This window comes from Trachinotus anak, unplaced genomic scaffold (genome assembly GCF_046630095.1).
Source record: "Trachinotus anak isolate AG129_WGS33_773 ecotype Australia unplaced genomic scaffold, CSIRO_AGI_Tana_v1 ptg000004l, whole genome shotgun sequence".
Classification (NCBI taxonomy): domain Eukaryota; kingdom Metazoa; phylum Chordata; class Actinopteri; order Carangiformes; family Carangidae; genus Trachinotus; species Trachinotus anak.
Window position 1 is genome coordinate 7,187,640 of NW_027273855.1, and position 21,652 is coordinate 7,209,291.

Sequence of the window (21,652 nt, forward strand, 5' to 3'; positions counted from 1 at the left end):
TCGCTACAGCAGCATGGGGGCAACAATTTACATACAAACATTTAGTTTGTGCATTAGCATCAATTGGCATTTGAGAGGAAGTGGTGTATCTGTGTATTATTTTGTGTGTGCACTGATTAGGAAATCTCACGCTTTGTCTGTATAGTACCATAAAGTAACTCGATCAGGGCACATGGCACAGTGTTGGATGACATCATCTCACATACACAGCAAACACAGTCAAGTTATCAGGGGGAATATTGTGGAGCCTGGAGCTGCTCCAATCAAAAATACACCCTACACACACATAAACACACACACTTATATATAGCACACGGATGGTATTTTTAGAACTCTTATATAATCTTTTTTTGCTGTTTGTAAAGAATGAAAAAAAAGGATCTGTGTGGACATGTAGATAAGAAAGTCTGACAAAATTGTTATGCAATAAGTCTATAAATATCTTGCGGGCGCTATAAATAAATTGGTTCACAGTAAATTTAACTAGTTGGATCACAGATGTGTCTTGGCAACACATTTCCAAGTGTTCCCATTAGTTTGATATGCTTTGATGCCTTGTTTCCAACAGCTGATGGGCTGCGAATGCTGCAATGAAAAGAAATGACAAGAAGTGATGAACTGAGATGAGAAAAATGACATAATGGAGTAGAGCGGCAGTAGCCATCCTGCACCCTTTCCCCTTCTTCGAACAACTCGTTTTCCCCGTTCATTCCTCAACTCTCGCCATCTCTCGTCGTTCCCTCCCATCCTCTCTCTCTGTTTGATCCCTCTGCTTGCCGCCTTTGAAGTTCCTCCCCTCCGAGTTCAGAATGCAGTGTCTTGAGACAGTGGAGGGGAGGAAGGAAGAGGAAAAACCCTAACAACTTCAAAGGGCTTTTCTTGGGTTGTGGGAAGGTGGGGGCTATTTTTAGTCCATTGGTGAACACTTAAACGCTTGAATTTAAGATGAAGAGGAAAGGCAGATGGAGGAGAGGTCATGTCACATGGCCATTACTGTCTTATGATTTTTTTTTCTCCAATATGCTACACATCCTTTTAGGAATTAATAGATTGTTGAATCTCTTTTTTAATCTATGAAATAAAAGTGTAGATGACAAAAATGACTCATAAGGCTGAAAATTATAGTTCTGTGAAGACAGACTTATCTGGGGATCTACACAGAAAAGGGTGTTATTGGTATTCATAGGGCTCGCATAGAAGCCAGCTGGAGGCATTCAGTCAGTGTTCTTATCACCAAACCTTCAAACTGAAGCAACTAAACTAAGTCGGTAGCTTTTAGCAGTGGAGCTCAGCTTTTCACTGAGAGCGCTGTTGTCAGTTCAGCCATGATTATTTCTTGGTTAAAAGTTTACTAAAACAATGTGAAAAATACAGAAGAAATTGTACTGTGACAGCTGTGTTTTGTACTTTACTGAACTGAGCATAACAGCTAACAACCAGTTGAACCTACTACTGACCTGAAGACAGTCTGAATCTATTAATTACACCACAGCGTTATTAATGTAGATGCATTAGCTGCCTGGTAAATGCACTGCAGTGTATTTGAATGGTGACGTGTGCACTTCCTGTTGTACATACTGATTTTTGAACTGAAATTTTTGACCTGAACAAAATTTGTTTACTTAGTTAAGTAATTCGTGCACAACTCCCAAATCTCAACAATGCAACAATGACTCTAACCTCCTGTCAGGAGGCAGGTTCTGAACTGAAAAGAAAAAAATATGTTCACGTTTTGTAATCCTATAAAATACACAGCCTCCCAAACATATTCAAAGGATTAATGTACATGTTCACTTAGAGAACTCATAAATACACATTGTTTTATTGCTTGACGTGCTCGTGTCTGACGCTTGGTACTGGTTAGCTGGCTAGACGCATGTTATTTTGTGCAATATATATTTTGTGCAACACACAAGACATAAACTCCATAACCAGACAAAACTGCTACAGCCACCTCTCTCCACGCTTAATATCTCTGGTTTGTGTCCCAGTACATAAACTCTGATCATTACGAATAGGGTGATTCCCCACTGCAATAATCAACCTCTCCTCCATTTTGACGTTGCATGCCAGGCTGCATAAATGTGATTTGATTGGCTGTTACTTCTTCGGTACGGTCCTTCTACTGGAAGCTACGGAAGCACAATACAGTTTAGCACGTATGATTGTGGAATTCTAGTTCTACAAAGACACTACAGAGAGAATGGTGTTATGGGTAACTGTAGGGCTTCCGTAGGAGCACACACACCTTACACACCTCCCAAATTGCAGCAATGCACTGTGTGGCCCTGTGTGGAAAACAAGCTGACTGGCTGATCTAACCTCCTGTTGGGAGGTGAGATCATAATAGTAACAAATACACATTCTGAAAAAGCAGAAAAGACAGTAACACAAAACATGTCTGAATGACACCTGTGTGCGTTCACTTACACACAGATAGGAGAAGCTGCTCATAGAATAGAAAGAATAGAAAGTTACTGTTGATTACAACTGAAGTTTTATTTTCACAGGTCCTGCTATTAGTTCTCTCTGTCATGGTAACTTTATGCTCACCAAAGTTATTGCTGAGATCATAGAATGCAGTGAAACCATAGACTGTATATAAAGATGGACAGTTCTATTATTTTATTTATTTATTATTTATTTATTTTTTGTGGGGGGCCAACCCCACCCCAACTCACCCACATCCAACCTCAGCACCCAAGCATCATGTCAAGGGGCCGGGCAGGGAACCCCTCCCAAGCCCATCCCGTTCGGCTCCGATCAGCCACGTGCCCCCTTGACAGTATCTTTATTGTAATTGACAGTGAAGATAGGAATTATGTGGGGGTGTATGTGGGTAGGTGGAAGTAAAGATTGTGTATAGGTATGTTTGAATGTGTGTGTGTGAGTCTGAGTGTAAGTGCTATGCATGTCCCATGAGGTCAAGTTGGTGTGTGTGAGATAAATAAAGAAAAAAAAAAAGGAAATAAAATTAAAAAAAAAATACTATCACCAACACAGATAGTCACAGTTGTGATAATATCAATGATTTATTTTTATAATGGTAAAGATATCAATATTTTTAAAGATGTATTAGCTCTGATAATAACCTATATGATTATTTCTTATAGAAAGCGAAAAACCTTATGGGAAATGCATACAATAACAACAATGGTTTGTGGGAGCCGTTCAAAGAGAAAGAGAGGGGAAGAACAGAAAAATATTAAATGATTAATGTGGTTCACATGGACAGTTTAGAGAGAGAGAACGAGAGAGAGAAAAGAACAGGGAGCAGAGTGTTATTGGAAAAAAATTTGTTTGGTAGTGTGTGTATGTGTGAATGGAGGCGTGGCTGGTGGTGGTGTGGTGGTAAGGTGGCATTCGCTAACAGGCAAAGTCAAGATTAAGGTTGAGATTAAGTTCAAGTTTTCAAGAAGAGTGATCTTGGATTTCTTATGGAAGAAGATATTTTTTCCATCGATGTATGTTCTGTAAGAAGATTTGGATCGCACATTGGGACAATGCAATAACATAAAAAATAACAATTTACCTTTCTGTGGCTCAAACATCAAATCTCACAGCTGCTTCAAAAACCCACTCATTTCCTCAACTCCGACAGTCTGGTGGAAAACACTTGAAATTAGCAAGTCACAACCAACTCCTTGCGTGTACACCCCACTCTGGAACAACGCGGACTTTCAACTCAATAAAATCACCACTTCACTTAAACACATGGGAACAAAAAGGAATTGCACATCCTCAGCATCTATTTCAGGATATTTCTTTTATTTAATCTAAGGACCTGGTCCAGAGGTATGGGGTCAGAGGGGGGATTTCCTTCAATATTTACAAATTAAATCAGTCAAAATGAAATCAATATAATAAACAATCCCCTCCAACCACCCCGACTAGCTGAACAGATCATGAAACTTTCCACACCCACCAAAACTCTTTCAAACTTATATAAACTAATCTCCAATATAGACAAGCATATCCACCTACCAACAGCTAAATGGGAAACAGATTTATCGCTCCCCTCTGACACCAACCTCTGGAGACAGATCTGCAGAAACTCATTTGAAATGACAAAAAATACAAATCTAAAACTAACCCAATATAAAATCCTCCATAGAACACACATCACTCAAAACAAAATGTATAAAATGTGCCTCTCTAACACAGACAAATACTCACAATGCACCTGAGGTAATACAGATAAATACTTACACTCTTTATATCAATGCCCACCTGTACAGCACTATTGGTCAAAGTAAACACAAACACTCAACTCAGTCTTGGGTTGCTACATCCCCATCTCTGCTGCATTATGCATATTAGGTGATTTATCCTGTGTTGAGCTCCCATCCAAACTCCCAAAACCCACACTGGTTGCTATCGCCAAGAAAGTCATCCTTGTAAACAAAAAAGTTATATAAACTTCAGCCCCATACAGTCAGGTAAATTAGCTATGGTGACCAAAACTGTTTTTTTTTTTGTTTTGTTTTTGTTTTTGTAATGACAGCTGTTTTTCTGCTGTAAAGTTGGGATTTAGAGCCTATGGGGAGTCACTCACTTTTGGAGCCAGCCTCAACTGCATTGTAAGTAACCATAGTTTTGCTTCATGTAAATTAATACAACATAGTACTATAAGTAATGAGTAATGGACTTAATTTCCCCCCAAAACAATTTTTAATTGAGAAAATGTGACTTTAATTGTTTATAATACACGGTATGGTTTGGAAAAAAAAAAAAAGTTAATAACATCCAATTCAAAAAAAAAAAGATTGGTTAATGAGCTGCCATGAGGCTGAAGTATTTTGCCCATCAAGATTCTTCGAGTGGCTCTGCATCCACATTTTGAAAAAGCCCACACTCAATAACTCTGGATGAGTGTCATGCCAGATGGGGAACCATTCATCAAAAATCCATAAAACATGTTACCTGACGCTCATTACTCAGTTAATGATTTTATCATCTCTCTTCTATGTTAATATCTTGTATAAAGGTCATAAAAGAAGCTAATAACATGATGATTTCCCACGATGATTACTTCCATTGCTTCCATTCTCTCATTACTTACTTGTATTATCGTCATTATGTTCTTTCTCATTACATTCTCTCATTATGTCTGCAATAATTTTGTCAGAGGAGTGGTCACATTTTCAAATGGTGTACATCTCAGCTTGAAATAAGACTCCTCATATTTGCATGATTTTCTGCTTTACATAGAGAGGTGTTAACTAATCTCATATCCTGTCGCCATGAGTTCACCACCCACCATTTTCTCATGATGGATGGCTAGTAGGTGAAACCCAGGGTCGTCAGAGGGAATCAGTAATGTGACAAGGTTCCACCATATGACTAACGGCCCTCATATATACACTCAGATGCATCACCTTCAAACTATACAAGCACAATATTCTCACAATATTCAAAATATTTTAAAGTCCAGCTAGAATTACCCTGCGTATTTATTTTCTGCCACAGAATAAAGATCTGCTCCACAAAGTCCTGTAATCTCTTTTAGAAAATAAAAGATATGACTATGATGCTCAGCATATCACTGCAACATCCTGTCTTCAATTCTGTCCTGGGGCTTTTGTCATCCACCTGTCTCCATCCTGTATTTCCTGCCAGTTTCTTTAAATGTTCTATATTATAGAAAGTAAGATGTCGAGTGAAGATAAAGCAGGTCTAGGTGCTAAATAAATACTTTGAAAGTGCTCAGTCCATGGACAAAATGCATACAGCACGTATTCAAAAACCCCCAGCCCAGCCAAGCCCACCTGGATGCACTATCCAACCTTGCAGGCTTTACCTTAAATCTGCTATATTTTTATTTGATCATTCAGAAAACAGTCAGCTGAGAGGCTCAGAGCCTCTCTTATGATTCGCTGACTGACCTGTTGTTAATAGAGCTTCAGGGAGAAGCCTGAGAGATGTAAAACTACACTGAGATAGTTTTTGGTACTCAAAACCACAAATATATCTCCTACGCTTAAAATAAAACACCAAAAAAGTATAAAATATTGGACTTTTAAAAGCAAAAAAAAAACCCTCAAAATTCTGTCGAATCATTTCACTTAAATTTGCATATAGTCAAACAGTTATTATTGGTTAATGGTGAAACTAACACACTGCAGCTAGCTCCACAACACAAGCTGAGTCAGACTTCTTAACATGGACACAGGTTTTCATGTTTGGTAGTAACAGATCAGCACTGGTATATACTGCTTCCAGGCAACACAGCTTCACAGTGCGACACAAACATTCTCACTTTCTCCTACCCACTCAGCTCTTGCCAGAACTCGAAACTGAAGCATCACAATGTTAAACAGTGTGCCAAACTTATTTGAGTCCAGTGTGACAAAGTTTAGCTTTAAGCAGCGCAGGTGGTGATGGACTGATTCATGTTTTCTCTAGGGGCTTACCGTAGCTGTATGCACTGCATGATGAGACTATTCAGCCCTACAAAACCCTCGTGCTTGACTTGACACAAGGATAATGAAGCAAAAACAGCTTTATTTCCACTCAGTACCAGGTCATCCTATTAGAATGCCCTGTACTCTTATAGCCTAAAGACACACAGATCCTGGATGCTTGAACGTCCCTATATTGTACTCCTGCAGCTTAATTTGCTGAACAAAGAGCCATAGTCAGAAAAGTGCAACATCATTTTGCAGGCTAGATAGCTGTTTGGTTAATTAGCACTTAAAAACATCCTCTCCAAATTGTTGGCCAGACTGTTGTTTGTCTTCGGGTTGGAAGCTCCAGTAACACAGAGTTTGTTCATATTGTGTTTCGGTCCGCCTGAAGACTCAGCTGTCATTCAAAGACACACACACATACACATACACAAACACACACACACACAAACAGTCCCACCCACTCAGTGGCTTACATCAGATATATCAGAAAGAGCATTTCTGATGTATCTCCCAAGATCCTTTGTCATTTCATCAACTAATTAAATAATTTTAAGAATCTCTGTATAGATGCGATGGATGACTCAGGCATGATGTATCTGTAGTGTTGACCTTTGAGGCTTTGATGCTAACAAAAAAGATTCAGCTTCATGCATTCAGCAACACATCAGCAGAATTTGCTGAAAGCCCAATGCTATTACTCTCTGTGTTCCTGTACACCTCGTTCCACACAGCAGCTGCTGTGTTTGACTGCTGCCCAACATCCTTCACTACACACATGGCACTTAAAATATTTACAATGGCACACCAATTGAGCTGCAGACATTGAATCTTTTGAACATTTATTGGACTGAAGCGTTATAATCACAGACTTAGCCAAATCTATGTGACTTTTCATGTGTATCACAAGTGATGTTGCCTGTAGAAAAGACATGTCTGGTTTGGAATGAGGATTCAGTGTGATGCCTGTCATGTATGTTCCCCATCTCCCAGAGGAGCCCATTGCTTTACTTACAGCCCCTCAGGCACAGACTGACTGCTATTTAAACAACGCTGGTGAGCAAGGAATATAGCACAATCAGCTCCCCAGTGATGCTCACTTTGATAAATGAGCAGAGGTGTAAAGTATAGATTACCACTTTAGTTGTACTGTCGAAATTGCATGTATGGAATTTCCCCAGAGGGCTTTGCACTGTGTGTATGTTGCACACACTCACTTTTTTTGCAAGTGTGACCGCAAACAGGTTTGTGTGTGATTGTTTTTTTTAAAACTCCTTCCCTTGAGCTGAAATAATGTATACAGTGTGTGCATGTTACTTTTTATCTTTCTGCAGTCTCATTGTTAATGTCTTTACACACAGAGATGACTAAACTCTCCACACATCAGCTGTGTTTTAAGCTGCAGGAGACAAACTTTTTGGAGCTTATGATTCATCGATAGAGAGGCTCCAGATACTGGAGTAAACTCATTAAAATAAACTCAAGTTAAATCAATTGGAACAGAAAGAAAGAAGGAGAAACCTGGACAAACAAATGGGGATCAGTGATGTGTCATTGGGTTATCAGTAAGTGCATAATTATGTGTCTGTCTAGCTGCTTATTGGTGGACTGAACATGTTGCTGCCCTCCTTCATGCACTGAACATGGCTAGTCCAGGAGCCATATGAGAGAACATTGGGGGAGAAATTGTGTCTACCTATGAAGTTACTAAATTCAGCACTAGGCTCTCCTTTAAAAGAAAAAAAAATCCTTTCTGTTACGTGAAATCTAATGAGAAAGTTGGCAAAATTACATTGATTGGTCACAGAGCACAATACCAGACCTATTTGAATCACGAAAGGAATCGAGGACGTGTGTGGTGTTTATCATGAATTTATTAATAAATTTGCTCATAGGCAGGGAATTGTGCAGCATCACAATCAGCATAGAGACAAACACTGACATAGTATTTTTTTTTTTTTTTTGCCCTTTAAAGGAGCTATTTGTGCGTTTTGCTATTGCTACATAGGCAACGTAACACTAAGAACTCCTTACTTAGCAGTCTAGAAATAATTTTCAGCAAAGTTCAGCGTCAAATTTCATTCCTTTGCTTGCCAAGAGTTGTCTGAGGTGGAAAGACCAATGTTAACTCTTGTCTCTATCATGTTGTGGCATGCTGTCAGGGCAAGCAGTGCTTAGCTAGTTAAAGTTAAGGACATCAGTTAAAACAATACTGAATTAGAAGTGATATCTCTCCTTACATCTGATCCCAGAACAGCTTTCTGTCCCATAATGGATCTCTTGCCTGTCTGCATTCATTATGTAATTTACTGCCCACTTGTGGTGGCAGCAGAATATTGTCCCTGGAAGATAGTTTGCCTTCCAGTCGTTTGCAATTATCGTTTCTGTCCTATTCCGACTGGAGTTTTGCAAGCAGAGGACAGCAGTTTAATTTGGAGGTCTGCACATTGCAGATAATCGTGGGATCTTTGACTGGTGATTAGCTATAGCCAAAGTGTGCTAGGCAAGCTGTCCTTGACTCAGTTATACTCAGTTATATATATGATATTGCACACATCATGCATATCCGCAGACATGTGTGGAAACTAAACCTGCGCAAGCGTTAAGAGGCAGCAATAGCCAAAAAATGATCCAGTTACACAAATTTATCATGCAGTAAGTTTGAGACAGAATATTGTTACAGAAGTAGCACAGCTCTTTTCAGGAGTAGCTCAGTATGTAAGTTGTGTGTGTTGCGGGAGAGAGAGGGAGTTCATTAGCAGTTAGCAGTGTAGCTGTGAACATAGCAGTGTCATGTATGTGCACTTTAGGCTGTTTGTCAGTAATTAATGCTACAACTCCTCAAAATTAAAGTTCCCTCATCTCCCCTGTGCCCACCAGCTACAGTCCAGACAATGAGCCAGGAAGGTTAACGACACTGAGGCTGGAAAAATCGGGATTCTACATTGTCATTGGAGTGTGTAATGTCAGTTAATACTAAATATGTTGAAGATTATGATAGGAAGTGATTTTTTTCCCTCTATACTTAACATTTGATATGTTTAGTGTCAGTTCAGAAGAGTATTCCTAAAGCTTTTTTAACACAAGGAGAGAGGTTGAGATGTCCATATATTTGTGGTTAGTGTAGTACACTGCTGAGTTTGGGGGGCGGGTTAGTTGGCCGCTTGCTACTGCTTGCCTATCTGTAAAAGTCACCACTCCACCACTCCCCACTGCTGCCATGTCTTTTCTTCTACCTAAGTTTGGCCTGTCTCTTCACTCTCCTGGCAAGAGTCCACATTAGGTGGCAGAAAAAACTTACAAATAGCCCCTTTAAAAGCCCCTTTAACAGTTACCTTAATGGATGTTTGGTGTCACAGTGTGGTGAGTTGGGATTAGCATGTCTCTATGGCTGACAGTAGCGAAGGAAAGGTTCAAATGCACATATGAACACAGGTTAACACATATACATAAAGTATGCACTCACAAAAGTGCACAACACAACGAATCAAACATGTTAGCAAAAATTGCACTCAAGCTTACGGTCGGACAAATCCATGTATTCATGCATATGAAACACACACACATACACCACCACAAAACCACATATGCAAAGGATCAGTACTAAAGGTCAAATTCAGCTTAGAATACTTTAGTATTGTTAAGAAAACTATTTCTGGATCTAGTTTATTGTTTACTGGTCAAGGAGAGATGAGTTTCCATTAAATCCATTGTGGAGGGGCCACAGATACTGATTTCTTCAATAGCAGTGCAATGCAGCCAAGAAATATGATGTGTTCTAGTACAGGACACGGATCTCACTCATATGCACCGAAAAAAGTATTGCTTTATCACTATCAAATGACATGAAAGAAAAAGCTGGACTCAGTATGAGATCTTAAGCCTCTCTGCTTGGTTTTGGATTCCTTTGGTATAAAGCAGACCGACCATCTTTGTAAACATTCACTTGCTCTGTGCAGATTACTGGTGTCGTCTTACAGGACTTCTGGGTTATGAAGTTAAAATACTTTTAAGAGTTTTCCTTTTGCTGCAATTTCAGCCCATCAGTACGCTGCATGCAAGCTACATTTTATTGCTGTTAGTTCAGGAAAACCCAACCACAAATTTTCTTTTCCATGTTACTTCTGTCTTTTTCCCACCTTAGCTTGGCATATGTTCGTTCTGTGCTTTGGAATCTCTCACTGGTACCCTCTTCTTCTTTGTCCTGACCCTCACTCCTTACATCATCCTTCCTCTCCTTATAACCTTTGACCTCTAATCTCTGTATTTATACTCCACTTAATCCACTCCCTCAATCCCACCCCTCACCTTCATCCTGCTTGTCTGCTCTTCTCTGTCCTCCTGAAGGAGTGTGCCTGGTGCTGGGTTGCATGATCTTCCCTGACGGATGGGACGCTGAGGTGATCCGGGACATGTGCGGGGAGCAGACAGGGAAATACTCCTTGGGCGATTGCTCTGTACGCTGGGCCTATATGCTGGCCATCATGGGCATCCTGGACGCCCTCATCCTCTCCTTCCTGGCCTTCGTCCTGGGCAACAGGCAGACAGATTTCTACCTTGATGATCTGCAGACAGACAACAAAGGTAAGTAAAGGGATAGTGAATTACAATGCTTAAATCTTACCCTAATCACTTAATTTTACCCTAAACTCTGATATAATGCCCGCAGCAAATTAGCTCCCATACAGCGAATGAACCAGTCCTGAATGAGGCATTTTGTAACCTTACTTCAAACAGTAATGAAGTTAGTTTATGAAATGCTGCTAGAGGGAATAATGGTAGTTTTCTTATGTAGTCAGCCATGCTAATATTTAAATCTTACGGTAGAGGAAACAAAATCCATTCCTTACAGTCTGACTCTTGTGTTTTTGATTTAAAGGCAAAAGACACTACCCTCCAAAGAATATAGCAGGGCACAATGAAACCACTGCAACTCTCATCTACGTCCAATCCTACCTGCCTGTACAACACAGGAATGCTTGCTTTATTCTGGCCCAGTATACTTTCAGTTCTACGTCCTGAATCCAGCCCAAATGCAGCATGATTGTCACATGACACTTCCACATCTGGACTAATCCTGGCACACACACAGTTCCTTAAACAGCCGGAATCTGCCCAAATGTGGAAGTATATGGGCCAGACCTGGTATAACAGCAGAGTGGATAATAGCTTAAAATAGGGAAAACTAGTTAGCAATATTATTTGATTAAGTTTTCCTAACTAGTCTTATAAACATCATCATTATTATTATTATTATTATTATTATTATTATTATTATTATTATTATTATTATTATTATTTTAGACTGAATCATTAGACTTTGTAGTTGATGGTACTCTAACTCTTAAAACCATTTATTTTCACTGATCTGTCTATTCTCTGCTGATGAAGAGGTGTATCACACAGTGACCTCAGATACCTTTTAAATCAGCTCCTGTATCATTTACCTGTAGTCGTTTCTGTGGTTGCCACGGTTACACAACAAGCCACAGCAACTAGAAAAAGTTGAACCATCATAAACTCTGATGGCAGCTGCCACCTTACCTCTCTTTGCCACTGCCTTTACATTGAAAACAATAAAGGCACCAATGGCAACTGCTCTCTCTGACAGCATCTTTACTCTTACTACAACCTCGCTGCTTGACAGACCTGCCAATGTCTATTCACCCTTGCTAAGGTTGATCAGGGGAGGGGTTTAATTACCCTGTATGTTGCTTTTTGAAGTGATGAAGTTAAAAAAATAGAATCTGATCAATCAAAAGATAATGATGGTTTGCACTGTTGTATGAATGTCGTCTGCTTTAACCCAATCTAAACTGACATGTTCAGCCTTTAATACCAAGTTACCATAAAGCTGAATATAATGTAAAGAAAATAGAGAAGAAATAAAGGGCATAGTGTATAATACAGTAATGTAATGCCTCTAAGAGGGGGGTTGGGGGGTCCTTCATTTTGTGGGGCTTAGTTGTGAGGCCACTAACATGAACAAGATTGTCCCAGTTAAAAAATACACTCTAACCTGACCTCTCTAACTCCAGCCAAATCTTTTTCAGTGCTGTATCAAGAGTGGGAGAGTGTCCTCCAGAGGGTTTCTGACAGTTTGCATGATGTTGCATCAGGACAGCTGAATCACATTGTTTCAGCTGTATGAAGAGAGGAACACAAAGAACAGAATGGCGGTGGAAAGGCCACAGTAAAAGATACAGGACAAAACAATAAAAAGTCTCCTTATATAAGCATTGTGTTTTTGATTTGACTTCATAAACCCAGTGTACAACAACAGAGACAGAAACAGAGAGAGAGAGAGGGTGAGTGAGAGGCAGAGAGAAAAGGAGAAAGATGGAGATCTATGACATAAGACATAGTAGACTGAGAGTGTGAAAGATATACAGATAGAGAGCAAGATAGAGTAAAGGAGAGAGGAGGAGTGAGAGGAGGAGACCAAGAGATAAAGAGAGAGAATAGTGACATAAGATGTCTCGGTTCTCCACGGTCTATCTCCATGATGGTTTCCATGGTAACTGGAGATATTCCAGAGTGTGGGTGTGTCTTTCTGTTCTTATCTGATTAACCTCACTGACAGTCTCAGTGATTTTACATGTTTCACGCATCTAATTCTCCATCAGCTGAGTGAACTTTCCTTTTTTGCTCCCATTTCTGTTATAGAAATAAATGTTCCTTTAGCTCCTTTATGTCAACTGACATAGGTAAAGAAGTAAATCTCCTATAGGGAAAGACTACATCACTATTAGGTTGATAATCAGAACAATATTGGGGTTTATATTAACATATGTATGTATGAGTATGAGTAGGACTAGTGTTACTATTATGTGTTACTATTATAAGAAATGTGGACATAAACTGGACATAGGTTGCAAAAATAAAATGTTTTTTTTCACCAGCAAATGCTTAACTCATACTTACATAAGCATATTCATGTTTTACACAAATATGCACTTTTTGTGGTCTTGCCTCACTGTTTATATGCCAACACTTTTATTCCTTTCTGTCCTTGCAGATTTTGCTGTGTCAAGGGTAAGTCAACTTTATACATTTCATGTGCATTATGTTTGAGGAATACATAACACATGCCTGTGTAAAGCCTTGTTAGCTGTCAAGCAGCTAAAAGCAAGGTCCAGTCACATAAGCTTATTAGCGCACAGGATGTATGGTGACTTATTTTTTTTCCATTAACATATAATCATTGAACTTAAACTAAATAATGACTAAAGTAAGCTAATTGGTTAAATATATTTTCATCCTGTTTAAAATAAACAGAATAGCTTTCATTGTAGATATTTGGGGACAGAAAACACCCAGAGATGACATTATGCATTTATTTTATTTCTATTGTAGTTGTCTGAAGTATTCAGTGTCTTTGTCAGTCATAAATTGATGTTTTGTCCCCTGATGTCTCTGAAACTTTCTCTCCACATTGTTTAGTTCTCCCTGGTGTGGCACTGCTAGCTTCCCCTATCCACAAAAACAACATTAGCAGTAGCAGTTTGCAGTGAACGGTCTGATTTTATGTCTTTTGATTGGCTCCATTTTGGTTGTTGCAGAATGTGCTGAGGACAGAGATGTATTTCTCCTTCTCCTTCCCATGATTCAATTCTGTAGCAGCTTTTCATTGGCCCTGTTTAACACCCACATTTTTAAACTCAGCACCCCCAGTTCACCAACATTTTGTCTCCAAGCTGAAATAACACTGACAGCAACACTATGATCTCACTCTGGTGAGGACAGATGAGCTTATACAGCTGCTCTCCCTGATTGTGCTCCCCATGACTAGTAAACTGACACTGATGTGTAGGATTGGTGGAGTCTCCTTTAAATCTTACCTATAACCTCTTAAGCATTTATTCATTAAGTCTAATGTCCATGACACAAGTCTTTTAATAAGTACAACAAGAATTGTCTGTCTTCTTTTCTTCAGATTGAGGTTCGGGACAGAAGAGAGCCACGGTACGGAGTGCAGCGTCTTCACTGAGGGCATTGATGGCACTGGACAACTCTTCTCTTCTCTTCTCTTCTCTTCTCTTCTCTTCTCTTCTCTTCTCTTCTCTTCTCTTCTCTTCTCTTCTTCTCATCCATCTCGTTCTTTTCCTCCCCTCTGTCCTCCGTTCCTACTCTCATCTTCTCTTCTCTCCAATGATCAGGATATCATCCAATCTCAATGCAGACACCAAGTGTACAGGATTCTGTAAGATAAAAAAAAACAACAAAACACACTGGGATAAACTATATTTTGAAAAAAAAAATTATACAAGGTTGTACAGTGCATTTAACACTCGACTTTCTCAATGAATACCTTTATGATGAAAAAAAAGATTTACTCTATTTAAAGTCTTGATTTGTGTGAGAAAGTCAATCCTTAAGATGAAGAACCATAATGTCCATCTATGATTTTATGATGATTTATTTCAAATCTGAATATTTAATGACTTTGAGTTTGTGTGTCGTGTACATTCATAGCTTCAGAAAGCAGATTATTGATACTCCTCGTACAGTGAAAGAGTCAAGATTCGCAATACAGCAGCAAGTCCATTATTAAACATTCATAACACTTCAACTGGAACTTGTATGGCTCTTCATCTAAGGACTTTCAAATATGAGGAATTTAAAGGAGTACCCCATTGCAGCTTTACAGAACCTAACATCTCTGGGAGATTCTCTACTGTACATACTGAACAATGTAAATAACATTACTGCTGACGAAAACAGCCGACAACAAAACCTCATCTGACTCTAATGCATTCGAGTATAGTATTTCTACCCTTGATTTCAGTGTTCCTTGTGCTGGAAGAGCATCGGAGTATGTGCCAATCCATTGTGTTTATATGACTCCTCACTACTGATTTAGTGGGAATAGACAGGACAGGAATATCTTCGCCGGTTATTCCATAGTAAAGCAGAGCACCATGAATCAAAGTGATTGTGTGCGATCGCAATTTTCTGACACAGAAAAGAACGAAAGTCACTTCCCCTGCATCAGCACAGCCTCAAAACAAGCCCCTTAATGTAGTATTTCACCCTGCAGTATGTAGTACAAATTAAAATTGCTGAACTGAATCGCAGCTGTCCAAGTCAGACTTAGAAGTCTAGGTTCTCTACTTTGTAATACCCTTTCTCCAGTGTGCAGTTTACTCCAGTTTATGGTTCCAGCATACAGTGATCAGTTTACTCTACAAATGTCTTAAGACTGTGTGAATATGGCTGTATGAGTCGGCCTTCTCTCAGAGGGAAGCCCCAAGTGCTGCATTGTCTTAAGGTGATGTCACTAATATGCCTCTTTGCTGCTTGCAGTAGTCATAAGTGGGACAGAATCACAGTGAATAAGCCCCAAAAATGAAGTCAAAAATCCTTACGGAGTACTAAATCACTTCAAAATGTTGCCGCTGTATTAGTCATTAGCAGATACTGTGACTTAGTTTCCTACCAAACAATTCTTGCATCTATGTTAGATAAATTTTTATGTCTTTATGGGCAGGGCTGTAGCCAGGATTTTAGAAATATTGAGGTCAAGAGTCCAAGTCCTCCCAAAGCACCATCCATACACCCACATAATAGTGGCCAAATTTACATGCATTAGCCTCGTGCAAGGACATTTTAAAAATGTACTTCTTTCACTATGGTTTGACATATGATTGTTCAACGTCAGATTCAGCAAATTTGTCGTAAATCGCTCGTTTCAACCTGTTCATGGGGAGATGCTTGTATTTTGTCAGGATAATCAACACCGTTTCAAGTGCTAAGTTCCACTCATTTACAAAAATGTTGCAAGAAAAAACTTCACATCTAAGAGCTTCAAGTTGCATTGTTGGAAATCAGCAGACAGTTTCGGTAGTCTTATTGTTATTATAATAATTATAATTATAACTGGTGCAGTGCTCATTTAAAATATGCCTGTTGGTGGCCTGATATGAGTAATGATGACATCACGATTAATGTGACATCATTGTTCATTGCGTTCATCTGTGTTCATTTTTTCTTCTCATCAAGTTGAAGGGATTCCTCCATTCATAGTTAGATAGTGTTATTGTATTATTATATCACTATAATGGACCCAAAACGAAGCAGGTGATGCATCACCAGACTAGAAATAGAGGAGAAATGGTTTGACATAAAATAACATGCTAAAAAATATCTTGCTAAAGGAAGGCAACTGATGATTGAGATGGGAGGCGGTCAAGGCAAAATGACAGGTGATTAGTGGGAGAATATTACACAGTAGGTGATGCTACACCATCATAGGATGGACAGCAACCTGCATAAAGACCTTAAAGCAGCTGACATAGTGAGCAACTACAGAACTGTACAGAAATACGTTGCCAAAAAGCCATCCCCATCCTTGCAGTAAATCGATTTTTACAATATATTTAAATTTTAGATCGGTTTAAATTAAAAAAAGTAGATTATCTGTAGACTGGTAAGACAGGTCTGGACCACTTTGTATTTTGTATGTACCTTCCAAATGGATTTAGATTTAAAAACAAATCATTTCATGCTGTACTAATGATTCTTGCATGAGGCCCATTAAGACTAATAATCCTAATAACTCCCCAGTTTGATAAAGCCTCCAAATTCCCGGAGGAAATGCAGATGAGATGATCTCAGTCGTAGCTACTATCTTGGTTGTGGGCTCAGATTAAAAAAAAAAGGATTATTTCTGTAGCATTGTTATTGTGACCTGCCACCAAAACCACCCAGATCACTGTTGCTCCAACAGTAATCTGTATTTTAATGTAGCACTTGTAACAATGCCACTAGTGTCACTGGTTGTTATCAAACCATCTATGACATTAATTATTGCTGACACATTGATGACAACAATCATTGTTACCCCAGCAACATTAATTGTAATTTTTACAGGCTGTTTCCAACAAGACAACGCAGACGTGATTGGCTTGACAAACCTAATGGGTTGCTTTGACAACTCGTGTGATAACCAGGGAGATACTGTAAATTGTGTTTCCTCTTTTCAATCATATGAACATGTGCTTCCTCGAAGAAAAAAATTGGCACCTGCTCCATAAATAGGAAAACATACCTGCAAGAGTACATTTTTACTCAAGTTGACGCTGCCAGTATGAGGTGACTCACCACTGTACCCATGATCACAGTTATGACTTCTATAGGCTGTATAGCCACTTGATATGTCTGCATCAATGACACTGACTGTCATGATATCAGTGACTTTGCTCGAGGTTTGATTCGAACATGTGACAACTTGTGGTTGCACAGTGCGACAGGGCAGGCTGCTGTAATTCAGAGCACCGTGGGGCTCCTCTCCATCTCAGCGCAGCACTTCAGGCCAACATACTGTAACTGAGCCTCCTAAAGCACCAAACCTGGGTCGAGCCACCACGGGAATGAAATTAGCTGTGCAATAAAAGCACAAGCTTAATCTTTTCATATGAGAAATCGGCTTGTTTTGAGAAGGCACGATCTTACTGTAATACCCTGAGAAGTAACTGAATGCATTTCAGTGAGCAATTCAGCCACACAAGGTGATCTGCGCTCTGTGAGTCAGCTGCAAACTGCAGTGTATTGAACAAGCAACATCACACAGAAAACACAGTCCAGTGAGGGACTGGTTCTACTGCATTATGTTTGACTGTAATCCATGTTACACTCTAGTAGGGATGCACTTTTAACACATTCATTGGGGACGAGTCAAAGCGTTATCATCTGGAAATACATTTACAAGACTATATAGCATCAGAAATTACGAAAGCAAGAATTTGACTTTGCATGGTACACATGGGTAATGGGTTGATATACTGTAAGATACCGAATTCCTGCCAGATACTGGCTCAGAAGGGTATTCTGGATGGGTTATTGGTGCATCCCTACACTCTATACATCTAATGAGCAGATAGCTAGATGTGCAGTGTGTTTTTTTAGAACGGTAGCTAGCTAACTCTCAGGAAGCTGTGTACACAGTACTGTATTAAAGGCTCATTGTGGAAATGATCAACAAACACACACAAGTCGGAAGATGCTCTCGTGATGTGGTCATCACCAAAGCGACGCATCACTCCATGGCATACCTTGTTAACAAAGAGTCAGTTTTGGGTAAAATAGCACTACTACTACTGATTTTCCAAGCTGGGCCTTTAAGACAATATGAAAACAGCCCTTATGCTGAATCTAATGATGCTGTCCATGCAGGCTCTGCACAGACCTTGGCCTACATCTATCAACCGTCTTAGGGTAGGCATGCTGGGCCCTCAAGAAAAGTTTCCTTCACTTTAACCTTGAAGTTACTGTGCAAGCATTTGAAAAAGTATGACAGAAACAACTGGAAGAGTATATACAGACCTCATCCATTTGGTATTGCAGAAATATGTTTTTGCTTTTGATATGTACATGATCATTTGAGAAAGTCAGTGCACTTGCTGAGACATCAGCATGGTGATTTTTTTATATCTAAAGTTTGCATACAGCAGGCAGTAATGTCTCTCATACAGTATTTATTGTGATTTAGACATCTCCTATAGCGTATATCTCTCATTTGGGATTACTTTCATGAGCCCAGGACAGATTTTATGACAAATCTACAAAAAGAAAATAACAAAGGAAAAAGCCCTGAGGCCTAAGCGGTCATGTCAGGCTTCCAAGCAACATTACCTGTGTGATCATTGGTCTGGTCTCCTCTCTGGGTACTCTGTTCCTGAGGACTTGACGATGAACTGAAAAATACCTTAACAAGGAACTGACAATACCTTAACCCTGATGAGCACATATTTGTACCACTCCAGGTGCCTCTAAGAACTCTTGATTTAATTCAGATGTGGTGCAGAACCAGCAAAACAAGTAGTGACACCGTAGTTTTTTCTACTGAAGACTACATACTCTGACTGAGCTCTGACGCTAGATGGATTTTACTGCAGATTTGAGGTCAATTCAGTTTCAACATGAACAAAACTGAAAATAAAATAAGTAAGAATAGTTTTCCTCGACTATTTAACTTGATTTGGGGAAACATTTTGATATTTAGAGCTGAAAAAAAGAGTTGATTTTCTTCTGTTTTCAGTTTGTGATTGGACTCCAAATCTGAATTCACCTCAGTCTTGAATCATCTAAAGATGTGAAAAAGAATGAAAAGCTAATAAAAAAGGACAAAGGAGTCGATGAGAATTCATTTCCGGTCTCTAGCAGCAAACAGGATGTTTGTTGACCATGTAAATGTCATTGATCTGTCAATGATTTCATCATAGTTTTTATCATGCAATATCATGTATAAAGACATAATGTTGGGGGTGGGATGGGTAGGGGGCAAAGATTAATAATGTCCAGTGACTTATGTTATGATAATAGTTGACTTTCTGTTAACTCCTGAAATGCAGATGTTGCCAAAATACCATCGACTATCATGTGTTGACATGAAAAAAAAGAGAAATAATCAGTTTTTGTTTTGTATAACAAAAGAATGATATACTGATATTTGTCAAGTACTTCTGATGAGATCTTTGTTTTATGTGTTAACTACAGAATCTTTCCTTTCTGTTATGGATTACTTTCTATGTATTTTGGTATGATGTATGATGATTGTCGTTCTGTCACATCAGACTTAACATCTCAGATTCAATTTTGACTCACTAATGGATGACTGCTTGTTGAATTCTCAACACCCAAAAATGTATGAGTCTATTTATAAAGTTGCTTGATCATGGACAAGTGGACAGAGTCTGAAAGAGGCTTGTTGCTTTTCATGGATTACAATGACATGCTGATTTTGATTTGAAAATTATAATGTCTAATTAATTCCTATTTGTGTATAGTATTCCAACTCACCATGATGACAATTTCTGTTATTGAAACACATTTTGAGAAGGTCGAATAAAGATATTTTACATTCAAAATCGTTATTCTGACTTAATGAATGAATCATTTAATCATGTAGATTTAAAACGAGGCAATAAATAAATATTGTTCTGGTACATAACAGCTCACACACAGCATATTATTTCCTACCACAGAGGGATCCTGATGTCTGTGACCATCTTTATGCACAATCTTGTGGTTGAAACTGGACTATTTATGTAATTAACAGCGGCCAGGGCGTCCATTTTTGCTGTAGCAATGAGGGTGAGTCACACAACCAAAAATATAACACAGGGCCACTGCACACAGATGCGCACTAAGAGGGTGGCATAGCCTGAGACCGCCTGTGACTTGGAATCCACAGCCTGTCACAGTAAGTACCTGTAATTCATCGGTGGGTTCATCCTCTGTGTGGTCTGCTTTCACCAACTACCTAGTAGCTCTGTGTTGTATCCATTTGTGAAGTGGGATGAGACTGAAGGCACCACAGGGCTGGCTCCACTACAGTCCAAAAAGCTAGTTTTAGAAACATCAAAAGTTTCACTGCCATTTAGGTTTGGAACTCAAATTAATTTTTTCAACTTGGATCCAAACAAGTTACAAACAAAGAACTGCAGCCAATTCCAAATGATACAGTGCAGGCTCCTGTTTCAGAGGTGACAAAATGATGTACACAAACATCATAAACAATGTATAGGAAACAGGCTATTAGCCTTACCACGGCAAAATATATGAACCATATAACTGCTAATACTATTTCTTATACCTGTCCTGAGGCATAATGTTTATGAGTGGTCTGTCCATCTGTCTGTCCCATTCCCGAAAAAGTGATATATCAAAATCTTGAGTGATTTTCTTCAAATTTTGCTCAAACATTCACTTGGGCTCAAAAAATAAAATGATTAGAATTTTGTGGTGAAAGGTCAGAGGTCAAGGTTTCCAAGGTCCAAATCTTGTGAACCCAATAATGATACTTAGACTTTTTGTTCAGTAAGATAATCTTAAATCAAATGAACATCACTTTCATGATTCTTGAAGCCTAATTCTAGGCTAAGCTTCCAACTTGTAATTTGATTCAGTGCGCTCACCTCTTCTGCATAAGCCTTTCCTCTTAGTAATAGTTTGCAGGAGCATGAGTTAACACAAGTAAGAGTGTAAAGGTGGACTGATGAGTATATTGATTTTTGTGTTGATGATGTGTGTTGATGATGTTGTCCCCAACAACCTCTGTAGTTTCATTTAGCCACTTGTTAGCAGCAACCGTCTTTCCTAAGATTAGCAAAAGTATAGAAAAATGATGACTGGAGTATTTTCTGACGTATTTTATGTTGTAGAATAAAAAGTAAAAATGTCTCAAGCTTACATTAACCACAGACCTTAACTCAGGCATCTGACCAAAATTCCATTAATACAGC

General features: G+C 39.0%; 1 protein-coding gene across 2 annotated transcripts in view; it reads left to right on the forward strand.

Moving 5' to 3' along the window:
* lhfpl4a (LHFPL tetraspan subfamily member 4a) overlaps positions 1–20,275 on the forward strand; it is a 36,380-nt gene extending 16,105 nt beyond the window's left edge. For both annotated transcript variants that reach the window (XM_071475528.1, XM_071475527.1), the window contains 3 exons: positions 10,755–10,991; positions 13,426–13,442; positions 14,344–20,275. In XM_071475528.1, the coding sequence (XP_071331629.1) occupies positions 10,755–10,991; positions 13,426–13,442; positions 14,344–14,397 (308 nt within the window). In that variant the 3' untranslated portion in view covers positions 14,398–20,275. The remainder of the gene's footprint in view (positions 1–10,754; positions 10,992–13,425; positions 13,443–14,343) is intronic.
* Positions 20,276–21,652: the final 1,377 nt, after the last annotated feature.